This window comes from Grammomys surdaster, unplaced genomic scaffold, assembly GCF_004785775.1.
Source record: "Grammomys surdaster isolate TR1022 unplaced genomic scaffold, NIH_TR_1.0 581, whole genome shotgun sequence".
Classification (NCBI taxonomy): Eukaryota; Metazoa; Chordata; class Mammalia; order Rodentia; family Muridae; genus Grammomys; species Grammomys surdaster.
In genome coordinates this window covers 2,301,177-2,318,533 of record NW_021605000.1, presented here as the reverse complement: position 1 = coordinate 2,318,533, position 17,357 = coordinate 2,301,177, and the positions used below count along the sequence as shown (strand labels likewise).

The window sequence follows — 17,357 nt, the reverse complement described above, 5'->3', positions numbered from 1 at the left end:
GAGGGAGGGAGGGAGGGAGGGAGGGAGGGAGGGAGGGAGACAGTCAGAGTTCCCTATTCGCTTTTAAAAGCTTATTGGCTGCCCTTGGCCTGGCAGGAGGAAGCAATGGGCAGTCGGACCCATGAAGATTCGTGGGCATCCTGGTGGGCCTCTCTGATAGCTTTATGTTCTATGTTGTTTTCTCTTACAGTTTCAAAGAAGTTGGCACCAATTCCTCCCAAGGTCCCCTTTGTGCAGTCAGGGACTGTTTCTGATCAGCCCACTGGCCAGCCATCCCCAGTCAGCCTGTCTCCTACTCCACCAAGCACCCCATCACCCTATGGACTGAGCTACCCTCCGGGGTACTCCATGGCCTCTGGCCAGCTTTCTCCAGCCTCAGCTCCTCCCCTGGCCTCTCCCTCTGTCTTTACAAGCACTTTAGCCAAATCTCGGCCCACCCCTAAGCCCCGACAGAGGCCCACCCTGCCGCCTCCTCAGCCTCCCAGTGTCAGCCTGTCGGCTTCAAGTCCACAGTCCACAGAGCACCCCATGTTAGACGGCATGTCGCCAGGTGAAAGCATGTCTACAGGTAAGTGGGCTGTGGGCTGTCTGCAGGGCTCCTGTGAAGCTTAGCAGAGTGCACCAGAGGCAGGAGGAGCAGCATCACCACTGGCCACAAGCTAGCTCCCAGGCTGCTCTCCTTAAGCCTGCAGAGGAAAACTGTCCTGGAGAGCAGCTGTTGTGCAGGGGAGCTCATGAGACTCCTCCAACAGCTTAGGGATCTGAGTCCACGGTGTTTGTGAGATTTCGTCCTTTGGAGTGAGACCTTCAAAGAGGCTGGCATCAAAGCACAGAGGTGGTGTCACTGTCCCCCAGACAGAGCTCAGCTATTGAGCAGTGTACTTCTCTGGAAGATAGAGGCTAAGAACTAGAGAGTTTTCCTGAGGAGAAAAATAAGCCTTGCTAGGAAAATATATTTGCAGATGCATGTTACTTATGGGTCACCTTCAGAAAGACAGGTCTTCTCTAGCCACACATGTTTGAGGAAATTAGTCAAACCCACAATTGCTTAGCTGAGTTTTAGTCTAAATTCAAAACAAAGATGAGGTTGTCTTCCCAAGGACAATATAGTTACTAAACACTGTTGACTGTGGAAAAAAACCAAAATGGAGCATTTTAAAAATGTCTCCCAGTCACTTGCCTTATGTAAAGTCAGAAGCAGATCTCTGGTGGCTGCTAATGTCACATGGGCTCTTCCTTATTTAGGGAGTTAAGCATAGAGCTGGGCTGAGTCCTTGAACAGGTTCACTTCATAGGGCATGCAAAGCCTGAATACCACTGTAGAGCACAATCCCAGATAGCAGGTGTGGGAGCTTGAGAACACTGCAGACCCACAAATACAATCACATCATGAACTGTCACACATGCACAGCACATGCACACTGAGAATGCATATACTCTGCACACTGATTACACACACACCACCCCATGTGTGCACAGCACACACACACACACATACCACAAGTATGTACACCTATGCACACAGCACACATATGCATATTATGCATATCCAATGCATGTTTACACCACATACTCAGATGTACACACAGCACACACATATACATACATACCACACATACAGGGTCTTAGGATTCCTATTGTGGTGATAAAAACCACCAAGACTAAAAGTAACTTGGGGAGGAAAGGGTTTCTTTCACCTTAGAGTTTATAGTCGATCATCCAGTGAAGTCGGAAAGGAACTCAAGGTAGGAACTGATGCAGAAGCCATGGAGGGGTGCTGCTTACTGGCTTGCTTCTCATAGCTTGCTCAGCCTACTCTATTATAGCACCCCAGTACCACCATCTAGATATGGCGTCACCCTCAGGGAGCTGCGTTCTCACATCAATCATCAATTAGGAAAATGCACCACAGGCACCAGAGACCAATCTAGTGGAGGCATTTTCTCAATTGACGTTCCATCTTCCCCGATGACTCTGGCCCATGTCAAGCTGACAGAATTAGCCAGTGCACTATACTACATACATCACACCCCCATATACACACACCCCTTTGTATACCACATACATAGATTCACCATACCTGCATGCTTACTTAGCATATACATACATAATCACATATGGACTACATGTAAACATGCAATACACACATTACACATACACCAAACCTACATCATATACAGCACATATACCACACATACATACATACCTACAGATTGCATGAACAAATACATCACACATGAGGCATATACATGCATATACTCATACATGTAAGCCACATACCTACCTAAGAATCATGCTGGGGCATAATTCAGTGGCAGATCTTTTGCTCTACCTGAGTTTATCCCCAGCACACATATTAAGAAATCCACATACTCACATGCACCATGTGCCACAAACATACAAAGACCATCAACCTACCTGGATACAGTGGGACCTTGCATTAGGTATTACTTTCTTTCCCCCACCACATCATCACAGAACTTGGCATGCTGCATGAGATGGCAGCCAGAGTTTGTGGGGTCCAGCTCATGGGTGCCAGTCAGTGAAAATACTAGTCAAGTAGCAAGTGTTGCAGTATTATGGGGAAAAGCCATCTGGCAATCAGGCTTCGGTACTTTTGAAAGGGATGAATGTTGACTAGATAGCTGCCTTTTCACTCATTCTGTAGCACAGTCAAACCTAGGCAGTTTCCTGGGAGAGGCAGTCAGCAGTCCCACTCCTGTGAGTGCTGCAGGGGTATGTTACCCAGGCGAGCCCTGTGGGGAGGCAGCACCTGCTCCGAGTGGGTGGTGGCCAGAGGCAGCTGGCAGGGGCTGCCCCACTAGCACTCCAGCTCTGCCAGGTTTCCCAACCACTTCTAGACAGGGATACAAAGTAGCTCATGCTACAAGGCACAGGATGAGCAGCAATGTCACTCAAGGAAGCAGAAGAGAGCAGAATGACAGAAGTGATCAGTGGGTATCAACAAGCAAGGAGGGACAGTGCCTTGCAGCTTGTGAGGCATTTCGTGAAAGGTCACTTTGCATAGCTCAGGCTCAATGTCGTGACCTTTAGACAAATGACATACTGCCCAATTTCCCTGTTGTTTGAATGTTCTTTGGGCAGCAGACCATCATGTGTCCTGTATGTGTAGGTCTCTGACAGTGTAGAATTGTAGTCGTGTGGCCTATCTGGGACCATGCCATGGACAGTGATTTTTGTTACGTGTGTTTCGTCCTGTTTGTTCCTCTCTCCGAATCCTATCATTATGTTCTTGCAGCTGTGTGACATGAGTGGCGCAGTGTTGGATACGTGTGAGGGGGATTTTCAGGGTAAGCTGGCCCCAGCTCACCTCGCTTTACTTCCCCTAGCCAGCCCAGCCAGCTGCCTGGCCACCACCTATCCCACCAGCCCCTCCCTCACTGCATGTGGCTCAGACCCACCAAAAGCATGCCTCCTTCACTTTCTGCCTTTCCCAGGCTCAGGGAGGGCCTCTTGGCTTAGGAGCCTGTGGCTTTCTGAGATCACTGACATTTTTCTTTTCTTCTCATTAGAAGCTGGGAGACACACCCAGCAGAGGGGGCCTGGCCCTTCTTTCTACCCATGTCACCATCTTAGAGGCAGATCCCCTTTCCTCAAGTTAACAGTTTACCCTGATAACAGACCTGTTCAAACAGGCATAGCTGCTGGAAGCTTGTGTTCTGCTCAGTGACTGTTCTCTGCACCTCTCTGCTGAGAGATATGTCTGCAAGAACTCTCACCAGGTGCTGTTTGACACAGGGCCACTACCTTGGGTGGTGGCCATAGATTTGCACCAGCTGATCTAAATACGATTGCCAGTACTAAGGCAAAGCTTGGTAGTCCATAGGGCAGACCTGAGGTTCTGACACTCAAGTGTTTTACAACACATCTGGTCAGTGGTAATAGCTACTGACAGATGCTCTGTCCAACCCTGGGAAGTTTGGGGGAACTTTTATCAGTATTTACTTAGGTTTCCTCTCATCAAGAATAACAGATACTCAAACTTAAAAATCAGGCAACAGCATATGAAGCCCAGAGCACTTAGAGGATTTTGTCCTGCTGACTAACAGCTAGGCATCTGGTACTTGAGTCCCCTGAGGCTTCTCCCGTAAGTCCTGTCCTCTTGCTGAGTAACCCTTTTGCTCAGGCACCGCCAAGGTAAGGCTGAGACAGTCCTGTGCTCTCTGGGCACCATCTGAACCGCCGTGTTCATTCTTAATGCTGTTACCCTGATATGACTGCAGGGGAGCTTAAGCTTGTCCAAAGCCAGGCCTTCTGTGACACATCTGCAGGTCTGTATCCAGAGAGCCTGGGCAGGTTCCTGGTAGACCCCCCCACTCCCACCCTACCCCCACCTCCAGCAGCCCACCACCCACATGCAGAAGTCAGCCTTTAAAGCACTCTATGGTAACCACATCACACACTGCAGTGGGAGCACTTAGCACGGGCTGGGCCAAGTGTCAAACCCCAGATCTGCCCCACCATTGTGCAACCAAACAGGCTACAATGGGTAGAGTAGGGGTGTCCCAGTGCTCGTGTGTCTGTAAAATGTCTTTGAGGGCAATGTCCAAGTGTAATGCCTGTACACTCAGTTTGGTGCTCCTTATTTGGAACATGTTTTATTAAATTTTTAAAGCCAACAAAAAGCAAAGCCACCTTCTGAGTGACCTAGAGCTGAGTCCTAGGCAGGCTGGTATATTATCTGCTGGAATGCTGCTGCCAGCTAAGGTTGACACAGCTCACAGAAGTCTGGAACTGAGTGAAATGGGCAGAGAGGATGATACAACCAAGAGGGAAGGGTCCAGAGGATCCATCATCCTGACTCACTTCCTAGAGCCCAGGGCCTCACCAGGCTGGGCTCTCCAGGAGCTACCCAACTGAGGCTCCAGGACCACTCCCAGGGTGGTGTCCAAAGGGCTGGGTTCCCAGATGGTGACCCTATGGAGTTGTTTTATTTTTGCTGACTCCCAGATGGCAAGACACTAAACCTTGTAACTTCCATTACTTTCATTCTCCTGTCCTTGTCAGGATGACCTTTTGGTGTTCTTTGTCAACATGAATCAAAATGGGGAGGGGGTAGGGGTGTATCCTAAGAAAGATTCTGCCCTGCCTCCCTGAGCTGCTGACAGAAAAGTTTCTGAATGAGTACAGTGACTATCTCTGTAGACTTGATTCTCAGAAGATGTTACTGAGGCCTGTCTGCTGATCAGGCCTTGGGTAAAGAGGCTGAAAGATTAGAACAGGGCCTTGTCCCCTAGATAGGCTCCCAGGCAGAAGCAGATCAGACCCAGCCACACCCTGATCCTACAGTGCCCAACTTCTAATGAGCTAGCCTGAGCACACCCAGGCCAGCCTGCTTCCTATGCTGTCAGTCTGCAATTGGTCCCCTTTCACCTCCTTCTCTCTGCAGATCTCGTCCACTTTGATGTCCCCTCCATCCACATAGAGCTGGGGTCAACGCTCCGCCTGAGCCCCCTGGAACACGCAAGGCGGCACTCCGTGACTGACAAGAGGGACTCGGAAGAGGAGTCTGAGAGTACAGCCCTCTGATGTGGCCCACCCCGACACATGTACATACATCTATGGGCCCCGAGACACCACCCAGGGCAGTGCCTTCTAGCCTGCCAAGGATTTTCCATCAGCCCTTTGCTGTCATGTCCAACACCAGGGTGGAGTTGGGCAGAGGAAAAGCGCTCTCCTGTCCGTGTGGCCAGTGTTGGTGGTGCAGATTCTGTTTGTTCATTTTGGGTGATGATTCCAGCCTTTTTTTTGACCTTTGCCTTTTGACTTTGTGCCTACTTTGATCCATCTTTGGCCTCTATGGCAAGCAGCATCCACCTCTCCACTCAAGGGCTTGTCAGAATGCCCTTTACAGGATGAGGGTGCAAGAGAGTCCCCTTACTGCCTTGACTGGGACATTAGGTCCTGTAGCACACCATAAGGGCCACAGGGGAAGCAAGACAGGAGGCAAGACAGGGGCAAGAGAAGTCCTTGGCATTGTCTGTCCTCTGCTGCCAGGGTCCAGGCCAACCAGAAAGACCTTTCAGGCTACCCTTAATCACAGCTCCAAAGTAAACAGCTTAATACATCTACTTCTGACAGCTTTCCTTCCCCCATGTGACAATCTGAATTGAGGATTTGAACATAGATGGCCCTATGTAGGTCTCCATGTTCCCCAAACACATTAGGTATCTTAGAGCACTTTCCTATCCAGGCACCCAGCTTAGTAGGTATGTGGGGTCTGACACTCCTCTTCTGGAGGTTACAGCTGACTAGCAATAATTCTGTTTCCCAAAGCAGGTAGAGGGGGTGGTACTGGGCACCTGGCCCACAGCATGGCCTGCGTTGCTCACCAGCAGACCCTGCTCATCCTTCTCACCATGTCCCATCCAGCCCTGGGGCAAGGGCGCAGGAAGCCTGTTCACACTTTGGGATTAAGGGAATAAAACAGATCTGGGCCATGCATGCACAAAGTTTAAAGTTTGTTCCTCTGAAAATAGATATACCTATACATGATATATTTGTATATATGAAATCTATATTTGTTTAATTTGAGCCATTCAATCTAAACCTATGTACAGGTGTACAATGAAAACTTCTAAATGCTTAGTTATTTTTCCCAGCAGTGTAAACTCACCCTTCTCCGAGTGTGGGATCTGCAGACTTGACGTTACAGCTTTGCTCACTTCCTGGCAAGGGCAGTCCAGTCCCCAAATTTGTAACGGAGCCTGGGGGTTGAAGGTTATCTTTACATACATGTACAAACTGTTGTCAAGAGTAATGTTATTAAAATAGATTTATTAACCCTGAGCTTGGCACATGGTCTTGTTTCATTGAAGGCTGTGGGGCAGTAACAACATCCTGTGCTTCCTCAGGAAGAAGTCTGGAGATCGCCACCAGGGAAGGCTAAGTCCTTGCTGTCTCACACTCGAGTTTCTAAAGTGCTTCCCACGTTCTCCTGGGTAGGGAGAATATATAAATGTTAGAGTCAATTTTGAACACCTTCCATGTTTCAGTCACTAACCTGTTTTCAGATCCAATAGGCATCTAGCCCAAGGTGACATTTCTTCATACTCTCATAGTGATTTTCATTCTCATGGTGGACCAAGAACACAACAGCCTCCACAATCCTTGCAGCTACGGGAGCATGCAGGCCTCCCTGGGTAACCCAGCCCACAGAAGACCCCACACTGAAGCAGGATTCCAAACTCGAGCTTTATTGAGTCTGAGTCCTTGCAAATACTATTCTTGGAGCCTGGGACATATACACCCAGTGTCACTTGTAACATGGCTTGACTCTGGCATGTAGAGAAAACTCCTGTGCTAGTGAGTAAGGGGCAGACACCTCAATTTCCATGACTTCTTTAAAGACTGGCTTGCTGTCTTCGACTGAGTAGTCTCCTGTCCTGCCACTGTGTTCTCTCCTCCAGGCGTCGGAGGCACCTGGCAGATGGGTGCTCCCCGAGCCATGGCCATGGAGGACTGCATACTCTGATTCCATGCTGCCTCCTGGCTAGTTGTGTGCGCTGGCTCCCACCAAGATGACAGATGTGGCTTCCACACAGGGCAGAGAACACAGCCTTCAGTCCAGGATGGTTTAGACCTTCACTGGGCTCTGACCTTCTTGCTCTGTGGGCTGTGTGGTCCCTCTGTGTGGGCCCGCTTCTGTTGGGGTTCTCTGTTCTCCAGGCTGTCTGCCTGCTGAGTTAGGAGGGCTGCTCGCACCAGCCTTAGCTCCCTCTTCTCCTTGCGTTCCACCATTTCTTCAATGTCATCTGCAAACAAGGCCTTCAGTGGGGGAATCAGCTTGGGCACTGTTGGGAAGTCTTCAAAGCAGACCTGGAAGGACAGGACAGAGAAACACTGAAAGAGTGTGCAAGCTGGAGTGTGGGGTAGGACCACTCCTCCTTGCTTGTATACCCTCAGGCCAATGGACCTTAGCTTAAAAGAATGCTATCTAGAAGGGAAGCATACATAGTAATGAAGAAGGGCCAATTCCCCACACCTAGACTAAGGTCAGAGAGACCAAAGGGAAAGGAAACACAAAGTCTAGATGTTTCTGTCAAGCTCCTAACAACCAGAGCTGGCTCAAGCCCCACTTTATCGTTTGGGAAGGTGAACCGAGCCCTTGCCAGCCCATCTCTACTACTCTCAGGGACTAGGCCCTGCCCCACCCCACAGGTTTGTGCTATAGCTGCAATGGGAATGGCCCAGGCTTGAGACATTATGGACCCTCCAGGGACCCCAAGAGAAGGATGACCCTTCAGGAGCAGACTTTGTCAGTCTGCTTTTGGTTACACCTAGCTAGTGACAGACAAAGCTTCTCCCTTTAGTGGCCCTACGCCATAAAAGAAGCATAGACTGAGGGTCAGTTTCTAATTTGGCCCTGCCCCTCAGAGCCCTCACAGTCCACTGTGACATACAGACCTTCATGTGGTCAAAGGCGATGCCAACTTTCTCATTGAAGTCAGGGCTAAAAAGGGGGATCTTGGCGTACCGCTGACTGAAGTGGTTGAGCATGATGAACTGGGCATTCATCCGCATCCCCACATTGATAGCCTGGGAGGTAGTACTGTAGCAAAGAAGAAAGCAAGAACTAGACTTGGGGCAGGAGTCAACAAGACTTCCCTTCCCGTGCTGACAACACCAAAAAGGCTAGTAGGAGTCCTCAGAAGGTTATTAAGCCAGCAGAGATGCTCCTGAGGGCCAAAGCCTGCCCACACGTCTCAAGGAAGGCCTTGCAGTGCGTGCTGGCTGTCAGCTTGTCAGGATGAACCCCTGAAAAGGTCTCTTCTTAAAACACCCTGTATTCAGTCATGACCCCACTTTTTCCTGAAGTGACAGTTTATTCCAGCTGGTTGGTTCTCTTAAAAACCACATGCCTCACCAGAGAACCCTGATATTCAAGAACAGAGGCAGAGTGCCCAGGAGAGCTAAGGTGGGTTCAGGAAATTACACAAGCCTGGAAGAAAGCCAGCCAGTCCTCCATGGCTGTGGGCAGCAGCTCTCTGCAGGGGTGAGGGAGGACTGCTTAGCTTTCAGTTGACAAGAGAGGGTGGAGAGGACGAAGCAGCCTGTCTACCTGTGCGTCTTCTCTACTGCTTCCTCTTCCAAGCCGTCCTCCAGAGTGGCTTCATGTATCAGGAGGGTGGCATTCTTCCCTGGACAGGAACATGAACATCAAGGAAAAGTCTGATTGAGCAGCATATATGCCTGGGATCTGCAGCCATGTTCTGACTCAAATACTCAGCTCTCTTGGTCCTATGTGTCCTCAAGACAACAGCCAGGGGACAGACTGGATAAGAGCAAGTCTGTGTGACGACATCACCCCCCCCACACACACACACATTTGCACACACCTTGCACATGCCACGTGTTCCACGCATCTCTTGAGGCCCATTTCCCTCACTTACCCATCTGGACCAGAGCCTCACAGGGCATGGTATCCCCCGAGTAGACAACTTTCCAGCCAGATGAATGTACCATCGCACAGCCAAAAGCATGCTTGCAGTGCCGTACCAGGCAGGTCTGAAACTGAGGAAGCAGAGGTGGAGGGTTCAGGCCTCTACTCCCCACCCTGCCTGCCCTCTGTGGGTTCTGCACCAGGGCCACTTACTTCTTCTAAGTCACATGTTTCCAACAGTAAGCTGATCAGCCTTTCAACTGGGGGATTGGAGACCTCTGCCCCTTTCTGAAGGCATTTGGCAGGAATCATACTAAGAGAAGACAAAAGCATTTGAAAAATGATAATGAACATGTATTTTAAAAAGTCATTTACCACCTGCAATCAACACTTCTGTTCTCTGGATAAGAGCCTTCAGTGGTTCTGAGAATCATGATTTTAGTCCAGTAATGAAGACAGGAAAACTGATCAAATGACAAGAGTTGGCCACACATCCAGCCTATCCAGCTCACTGCAGGAGACTCAACAAACACTGCAGGTCACAAGCAGCATCTTTGAGAAGGGCTCCTTCTCCTCCTTCCCTGGAGGTGAGGCTAGGCCATCCCTGCCCTGCACCACCTGGCTTGTATGTCTGTGCTGGCAGCTGTTTACGTACTTGACCCTGGAACTGTCAGCTGCAGAGACTGGCTAACCATGGTGGTGCACAGCTGCAGTGAGAACTGGGACACTTATGCTCCAAGGGCATAGCTCCCAGGACTTCTGCTGCCACCCAGTCAGCTGGGGTCGGAAAGAAGGCAATCGTAGAAGGCAATAGCCTGGAGCCTGGTGCACATAGTGCTCACCTGATGTGGTGCAGAATCTCCTGGCACTGGTTGTGATACTGCTGCAGCCAGGCCCTGAGCTGGGTAGGTGCCACTACTAGCAAGGGCTGGAAAGGTTTCCCCAGAGACGCCTGAAAAAAAGATCCCCGTACAGTTAATAAGGGGACTTCCCAGTAAAATGGTTTGAAATGAGTGGTAGGTATAAGCAATAACGAAGCAGACAATTACCAATGTCAGTCAGGTGCCTCACTTACCAATGCATGCTCTCTCTGCAGCAAGATATTCAGCAAGCCCTGGGGAGGGGAGCACAGGTAATGAGCCAGGCTCAGTCGTCATCCCCACAGCTTAAGGCTCAAGTCCCTCCCTACAAGTGGTTCCTATCTTACTGAACCTGTGTTACAGGGTGACATATGGGTGGCATATGCTGACTAGTGACTGAAATGTTACAGGCAGAAAAACAGCTGTGTTAGGAGGGCAATGGGGTAAGACGTAGGAAGCCTGAAAGATCGAGCTCTGGATGGTCCTGCTGGGTCAGTCTGTGAGTGAAGCAAGTTGCATTCTGCAAGAAATGCTGAGTAAACTCAAAAGTTTGGTACTAGAGGGAAAGAAGCCCAAGGGGATAGCACCTCCACGTGCTGATGCCTGGGGTCCCACACTCACCGTGTGGTGATCTGCATGCAGGTGGGACACAAACACAGCAGTAAGGTTGCATAGGACTCTGTCTATTTGCTGTCCATAATGACGGCACAACTGCCCAAAAGTGCCTTCTCCACAATCCAGCAGCACAGACTTCTCAGGGCTGCAGAAAACAGTCACCAACAGGCTTTAATCTAAATTTTCCAGAATGGCATTGTTGCAGACTAGACAACAGAACAGGCAACTGTTGCAACTAGAACAGGCAGCAGCGGTGGACACCAACCCCCTCTTCCGAAGCCTGTCCTTCGTGGAGCTCATATGAAAGTCAGCTAATTAAACCACATGGGTCATTTTAGACCAGTCTGTCTTCTCTATATAAGAGAGAGAGCCAGGAACCCTGAAGCCTTTAAGGATGTGCATCAACACAATGCTGAGTATCAAAAACAGAAAAAGAAAAGCAGACTATAGACTGGGAGTCTGCCCCCACAGAACACTTCCGCTTCCTCTGAATGTGCTACACTCAGCTGAGAGTGCCAAAGACAGCAATACATCACAGGAGATGACTCCCAGTTCCCGAGGGACCCTGGTCCTCAAACTATCTTGAGACAGGATGGGCTTCATGAAACTTCTCTGGCGAGGTGGCTAGAGTAACTCTCACAGCTGTCTGCTGGGCAGGTCTCAAGTCCAAGTTCAGCAGTCTAATGCAGGGGCTCTACTATCAGGTAGACAGACAAAGGTATCCCTCTGGCTTCCTTCTTCTCTAAAGGAAGCCACAAAGATCAGAAGGGCCACACTCATCTAAAGACAGTGACTTCCAGGGGAAAGCCTACATGAGGAAAAAAAAACAGACTTTGTTCACCTCAACAAGGGTACCAGGTTCAGTTCAGGGATCAGAAACCAGAAGTCCTAAATAGAGGCCAGCCAATGATAACCTACCTTCGTAAAGAAGTCATGCTTAGATTTGAAAGCATTTGAGCTCAGATGAGCCTGGGCTGCAGTGTGTACTGTCTGACCATGGTGCACATGGTCAGGTATGCATGGGCAACAGAGCTGGGAAAAATACAAGTACCAGTTAAGATACCAGCTCAGGGCCTCGACCTGAAGCTTAGGCTGCAGAACTAAAGTATCCTCTTTCAGCATGTGCTTACCAGTCAAACCAGGCTGGAGTCCCCTGCCCTTCACAGCCTTAATGTGCAAGCTCATTGGGACACCCCTCAGCAATGTGGACAGCACAAAGAGGTTCACTTCTTTTTCTCCAGTCATGAGGGATAGGACTGCATGTTTCCCAGAAGTAAGCAAGTAGATGCTGAGCCCAACACTTGGGAGGCAGAAATTCCAGGCCAGCCAGCACTATATAGCAAGACCCTATCTCAACAATATATTCTAAATGAAATCAAGCACAGCAAAGCACTACTGCTCCAGGACAATCAGCCTGGTAAGTGGAGAGGACTGTTTAGCAGCAAGTTCTGATGGACAGCAGTTTCTGGGGCAAACATGGTGTGATGGTTTGAATATGTTTGGCCAAGGGAGTAGCACTATTAGGAGGTATGGCCTTGTTGAAGGAGGTGTGCTTTTGAGGGCATGGACTTTAAGACCAGCATCCTAGCTCCTTGGAAGCCAGTCTTCTCCTAGCTACCTTCAGAACAAGAGATGGAACTCTCAGTTCTTCCAGGACCATGTCTACCTCCATGCTGCCATGCTCCTGCCTTGATAATGGACTGAACCTCTGAACCTGTAAGCCAGCCCCAATTAAGTGTTGTCCTTTATAAGCATTGCCTTGGTTATGGTGTCTCTTCACAGCAATAAAATCCTAACTAAGAAACATGGTACCTTAGGTTGACGAGTGTGGAACTGACATTTCGGATCTTCATTGGGATGGCAGACCCCGTACCCAGGAAGACAATTTCAGGATACTGGCTTCTTTTCTCTGTTGAAATGCAAGTGAATTTACAAGCCAGTATTCTGTCATGAGGTAGACAAGCAATTCAGTCCAATTCACCTTCCCAGAGGGGCACTGGGTGAAGGTGTCTCACTTCAACATAGGCCTGTAGGCTATTGAAAAAAAGCATCTGGAAGAAAGTACTTCTTCAGGCCTTTCTTTAAAAACAAAACAAAACAAACAACCCCACTAAATAACATAGAAGGTTTCCTTAGCTCTGACTCACCACTTCCTTCATGGGATGGTACTTCTACCGTGCATTAAGACTGCATAATTCATGTGTATGTACTCTCACATCTGCTGTACAGGTACACAGGGCTGGCCTTCAGTCTCACTTGGGTGGCCATGGACTAACATACCAGGGCACCAATTTAATCAGAAAGGATGAAGCAATTCCCAGGAAACAGTTCTTCCCTGACACACAGGAAGAAGAGTGGCTGACCTAGCACTAACCTTCAGAAAAGCAAGGGTGAGGAGGAAGGGCCATATGGCTAGATTAAAACCTCCCCTCTTCTATTCCAACATTCTCTTTATCAGTAATTGAAAACTCAGAAAACCCCTAAAGTGTAGCAGTCACAAAAGTCTCCAATTGCTTTCCCTGACAGAGCAATGAAACTGATTAGACGGTAGCCATCTTTCACAGCCTGTCTTAGCCAAGCAGGAGACCAACAGCAACCATGGCAAGAAAGGATCTCCATGGTCTCACAGGGGTTCTCCAAACAACTTTCCTACAGGTGGGTCCTCAAGAAGGCCCAAACACTGTCACTAAATGCAGAGTTTACTGAGTGTGAGGCACAGGTGCCAAGATCCTTAAGACCTCCTCAGCCTTCTGTTACAAGACAGAAAGCCCCGAGTTAAATAATCAGGATAAAACTTGTCCAACCTCCTGCTTGAGTCTGTGAGGCTACAGGTAGGCAATGCTTAGGAGACGCTGCCCAGAGCTTTGGCTCACCTGCTGGGGCTGGGCTTTCCTGCATGTTCTTCCTGTACTCCTCCACAGTCTCCTGGAAATTGGGGAGCTCCAAGGCCTCAGCTATGAATTCATCAGTATTGCAGTCCAGTGTGGAATCCCTGCAGAGGAAAATAACTTGGGTAACCCGAGGGGTCTGCACAGCCTCTCAGCAAATGCTAGCTTGGATGTTCAGAATAAATCCATGTGTACTCTTGATGGTTTGGCTGAAAAATGCAACACCTCTACCCCCGTCCCCTAGTCCCATGTGCGTTATGCGGATGGGGAGCTTATGGGGAACTGCAGCTTTGCTGGAGGAAGTACATCATTCAAGATGAACTTGGAAGTTTATAGCTTTGTCCCTTCCCCGGGTATTCTCTTTGCATTGTGTTTGTGGCTGAGGCTATGGTCTCTCACCTCCTGCCATTCCATGCTTGCCATTTGCTGCCATGCCGCCCTACCAAGAGGAACTCTTATCCCTCTGGAATCGTCAATCAAAACAAACATTTTTTCTGTAAGTTATTTTGGTGATGGTGTTTTATCATAGAAACAGAAAAGTAACCAATACAGGCATAGAACACTTTTACAGATAATGACCTGGGCAGTTCTAGTCTCTGGAATCTTCCTCAACTAAATAAGGTGAATGAGTCCTGAACAACCCTAGCTCCTTGCAACCTCTTCATCCTCAGGCCCAACAATCAGGGCTTCCTGGTGCTCAGGCAAGATGAATCTTTCTTTATAGTGGAGTTGTTCCCTGCAGCATCATATCCCCCAACCAAACTGTAATTAAATGTGTCCACATATGAGGCACTGTTCCCTAGGAGGACTACAAAGGCCCTAGCTAAGAAGCAGGTTTCCAGTTAAGTACCCCTCAAACTAAAGTGAGCATGCACACAGCTAACTGGGAATCTTGGGGATCTGCAGAACCTTAATTGGCATCAGCTCTCTGGAGGAGTCAGGGAGCCTACCTCCTTAGCAAGCCTCCGGGAATGCTGGTATTGCTGCCCCCCCTCCACTCAGTACCAATCCGGAGAGGGCTGGTTCTTTGAGCTAGCTAAGGAGGAAAGCACCCTGAAGCTTATAAAGCAGTCCCATGTCAACCTTTCCAGATCAACTCACTGGGTCTGGAATCTTGGAATAACATTTTCACTGGCAAATGGGCTGAGGAAGGTATGTGAGGATGTCCATGGCCCAAGATATACCACTACAGAGCAATTATTCAACCACAACAGCTCATAATGACATCCTGACACATGATCTACTCTAACAACAATGCTAGGAAGCCAGAAGAATTAAAATCCCCATACTTATACCCAGCAATGAGGACAATCTATCAGTGGTCAGCAAATACTTCTCACTTGCCTAGGAGTTTATAGGCAGGGCTTTCCAGGTGGCAATGTATGATCATTGGGTACCTAAAGAAGTCACTCACTGTAACTCACATTTAAAAACTGTTTTTAGTTAATCTTTGAGTTCAAAGACTTACTGTTGCATTAAAACAAACAAACAAACAAACAAATCTCAAATGAGTAAAACATCAGTATCAGAAATACCAACAGAAACCTTTTTACTGGGGTCAGGTATAGTGCCATATACTTTTAATCGGAGCACTTGGGAGGCAGAGGCCAGATCTCTTTTGAGGCCAGCCAGGGCTACACAGTGAGACCTTATCCAATAACCAACTTGTGACAGGAGCTGGGCTCTTTTTGCTGCTGCACAGGTGACTACTGTGGCAGAAAGCATGGGGCTGGAAATGCTTTCCAGAACACCACCTCAGACCATTTTCAGAAAACTCTCTCAACTCTTGCCCTAGAAGTCTCCGTAGGTTCAGAATTGCACACACCTCTGCCACTCTCTCTTGGGGCGGAGCTGATACTTGAGGAGGCATTCACCCCGAACTGTCGGCATGCTGAAGGTAGAACCTTCCTCCTGGAAGATGAGAACACACTTCTCAGTGAGAAAGCAAAGGTCAGGAATCCACTATCTAGGAAGGATGTGGGACATGCTACCTTACTATAGAAGCTGGTGAGTTGGGGGAAGATGTCAGGGTGGATGAGGCTGAGCTGGGTCTGAATCTTGTGGCTGCGCAGGTTGTGGACCGAGGGGCAGTTCTCATTCAGAATCAGGTGCTGTGTGTCAGGCCCAAACCTAGGAAGAAATAGCCCACCATTGCAGTGTCTGTCAGAGAATCACCCATCTCAGGAAAAGGACTCATTAATGGAGTGTCTGTCAGGGAATCTCTCCACCACAGGAAAAGGACAACAGACGAAAAGCCTTATGTAGATGGACCGACTCAGAGTTATGTCATTTGCCCCAAACAATTACTATACAGCCAGGCATAATCCTACAGCTTCTGTGTCAAAGTCCAGACTTTTGTCTCTCCTGGGCTGCCAATGGGATAATGATGGAAAGAACAGTAAGAAACTAAGGAGGTGTAAGACCTTCATGTGTGGATGTGAAACCATCACCAAGTACAGGGCATGAAAACGGCCTAAGATTTAAATAGACAATTTGTGTTCTGACTCAGACACACAAGGAATGAAAGACAGAGCCTAAGATCCAGAACTGCTCAGAGCAGAGAGGATGGGGGCCGTGAAGTGAAACAGCTGGCAGGGAAGCTGAGGAGCCACTGGAGGTCACCAACTACTCAGGCTCCACCATTCTCCTGGTGCTACAACCTAGTACAGGGTTATATGACAGCCTTATAGACTTGCTAAGAATAAACCAGAGCAGTTGAAGTCAAACAGAGATATGCAGTGGGAGGCTGGAGGACATGCTAAGATCTCTTCTGCACTGACTGAGCAAGTGTAAGAGATGTGACAAGGAGTACTCAACAAGTGGGGAGTGGGACACTGAAGCATCTAGTGGCCATGATACAACACAGACTCCCTTCAGAGAAACCGTTCTCAGAATTCCCAAGACAAAAAGCCCAGAGAAAATTCAGGCAGGCTCAGGGTGAGGGCAGGCAGTGAGTAGAGCAGTACCTAGTGTAGAAACATCGATCCAAGTACAACTACTGACATGTTGTGGACTTGGTTTAATGCTTGCATTGTTATTTGGGTTCCAAAAATCACAAGGGGACCCACATGTCTGCATATAAGATACTGAGGGTCCCTGCCCCCACTTGGCTTTGATTGGTAATAAAGTTGCCAGTGGCCAATGGGTGGGCAGAGAGACAGAGGCAGGACTTCTAGGATTCCTGGGGCAAGGACTCAGAAGGAGGAAGTAAGTGCTATGCCAGGGAAGGAGAAGGTCCAGGCCAGAGAAGTGTAGGACAGAGACTGCCAACATGTAAGAGTTGGGGATCGTGGCCCAGGTTAGGTTGGGACTCACTGTTAAGAATTAATTGGAGATTCTAGAATGGAAAACATGCACAGTGACATGAGGTGAGGAGGTGGAGAGAACTGGTTTCTTAGCAGAGCTGCAGGTTTTGCCTGAGCCACATGGTTCTTCCCCAGGATACACAGGTTTGGAATTAGGACAAAAGGTGTGCTAAACTGGTGCACATAATTCTGGGGTCCGTGGTTAGGATGAGACACACCCAGGCCAACCCAGGGACACAGGCGGTGGGCTAGTGATTCTGCAAGAGCTGAGGCAGCAAGTGCTAAT

The 17,357-nt window shown here is 48.8% G+C and overlaps 2 protein-coding genes across 3 annotated transcripts in view; one reads left to right on the top strand and one right to left on the bottom strand.

Moving 5' to 3' along the window:
* The first annotated feature begins 186 nt into the window (after positions 1–186).
* LOC114633348 (rho GTPase-activating protein 44-like) lies at positions 187–6,810 on the top strand. The gene is made up of 2 exons (XM_028781931.1): positions 187–568; positions 5,411–6,810. Exons 1-2 carry the CDS (start codon positions 349–351, stop codon positions 5,548–5,550), a joined length of 360 nt encoding a protein of 119 aa, XP_028637764.1. The 5' UTR covers positions 187–348; the 3' UTR covers positions 5,551–6,810.
* Elac2 (elaC ribonuclease Z 2) overlaps positions 6,779–17,357 on the bottom strand; it is a 23,757-nt gene continuing 13,178 nt past the window's right edge. Inside the window, exons 13-24 of one of the 2 annotated variants that reach the window (XM_028781929.1) lie at positions 15,758–15,896; positions 15,592–15,677; positions 13,752–13,870; positions 12,691–12,787; positions 10,885–11,023; positions 10,479–10,517; positions 10,246–10,355; positions 9,617–9,716; positions 9,414–9,534; positions 9,083–9,161; positions 8,428–8,572; positions 6,779–7,839 (exon numbers count right to left, since the gene is read on the bottom strand). In XM_028781929.1, coding sequence (XP_028637762.1) covers positions 7,606–7,839; positions 8,428–8,572; positions 9,083–9,161; positions 9,414–9,534; positions 9,617–9,716; positions 10,246–10,355; positions 10,479–10,517; positions 10,885–11,023; positions 12,691–12,787; positions 13,752–13,870; positions 15,592–15,677; positions 15,758–15,896 — 1,408 coding nt within the window. In that variant the 3' untranslated portion in view covers positions 6,779–7,605. Of the gene's footprint in view, positions 7,840–8,427; positions 8,573–9,082; positions 9,162–9,413; positions 9,535–9,616; positions 9,717–10,245; positions 10,356–10,478; positions 10,518–10,884; positions 11,024–12,690; positions 12,788–13,751; positions 13,871–15,591; positions 15,678–15,757; positions 15,897–17,357 lie in introns of those variants that run through there. The other variant, XM_028781930.1, reaches the window with a different exon arrangement.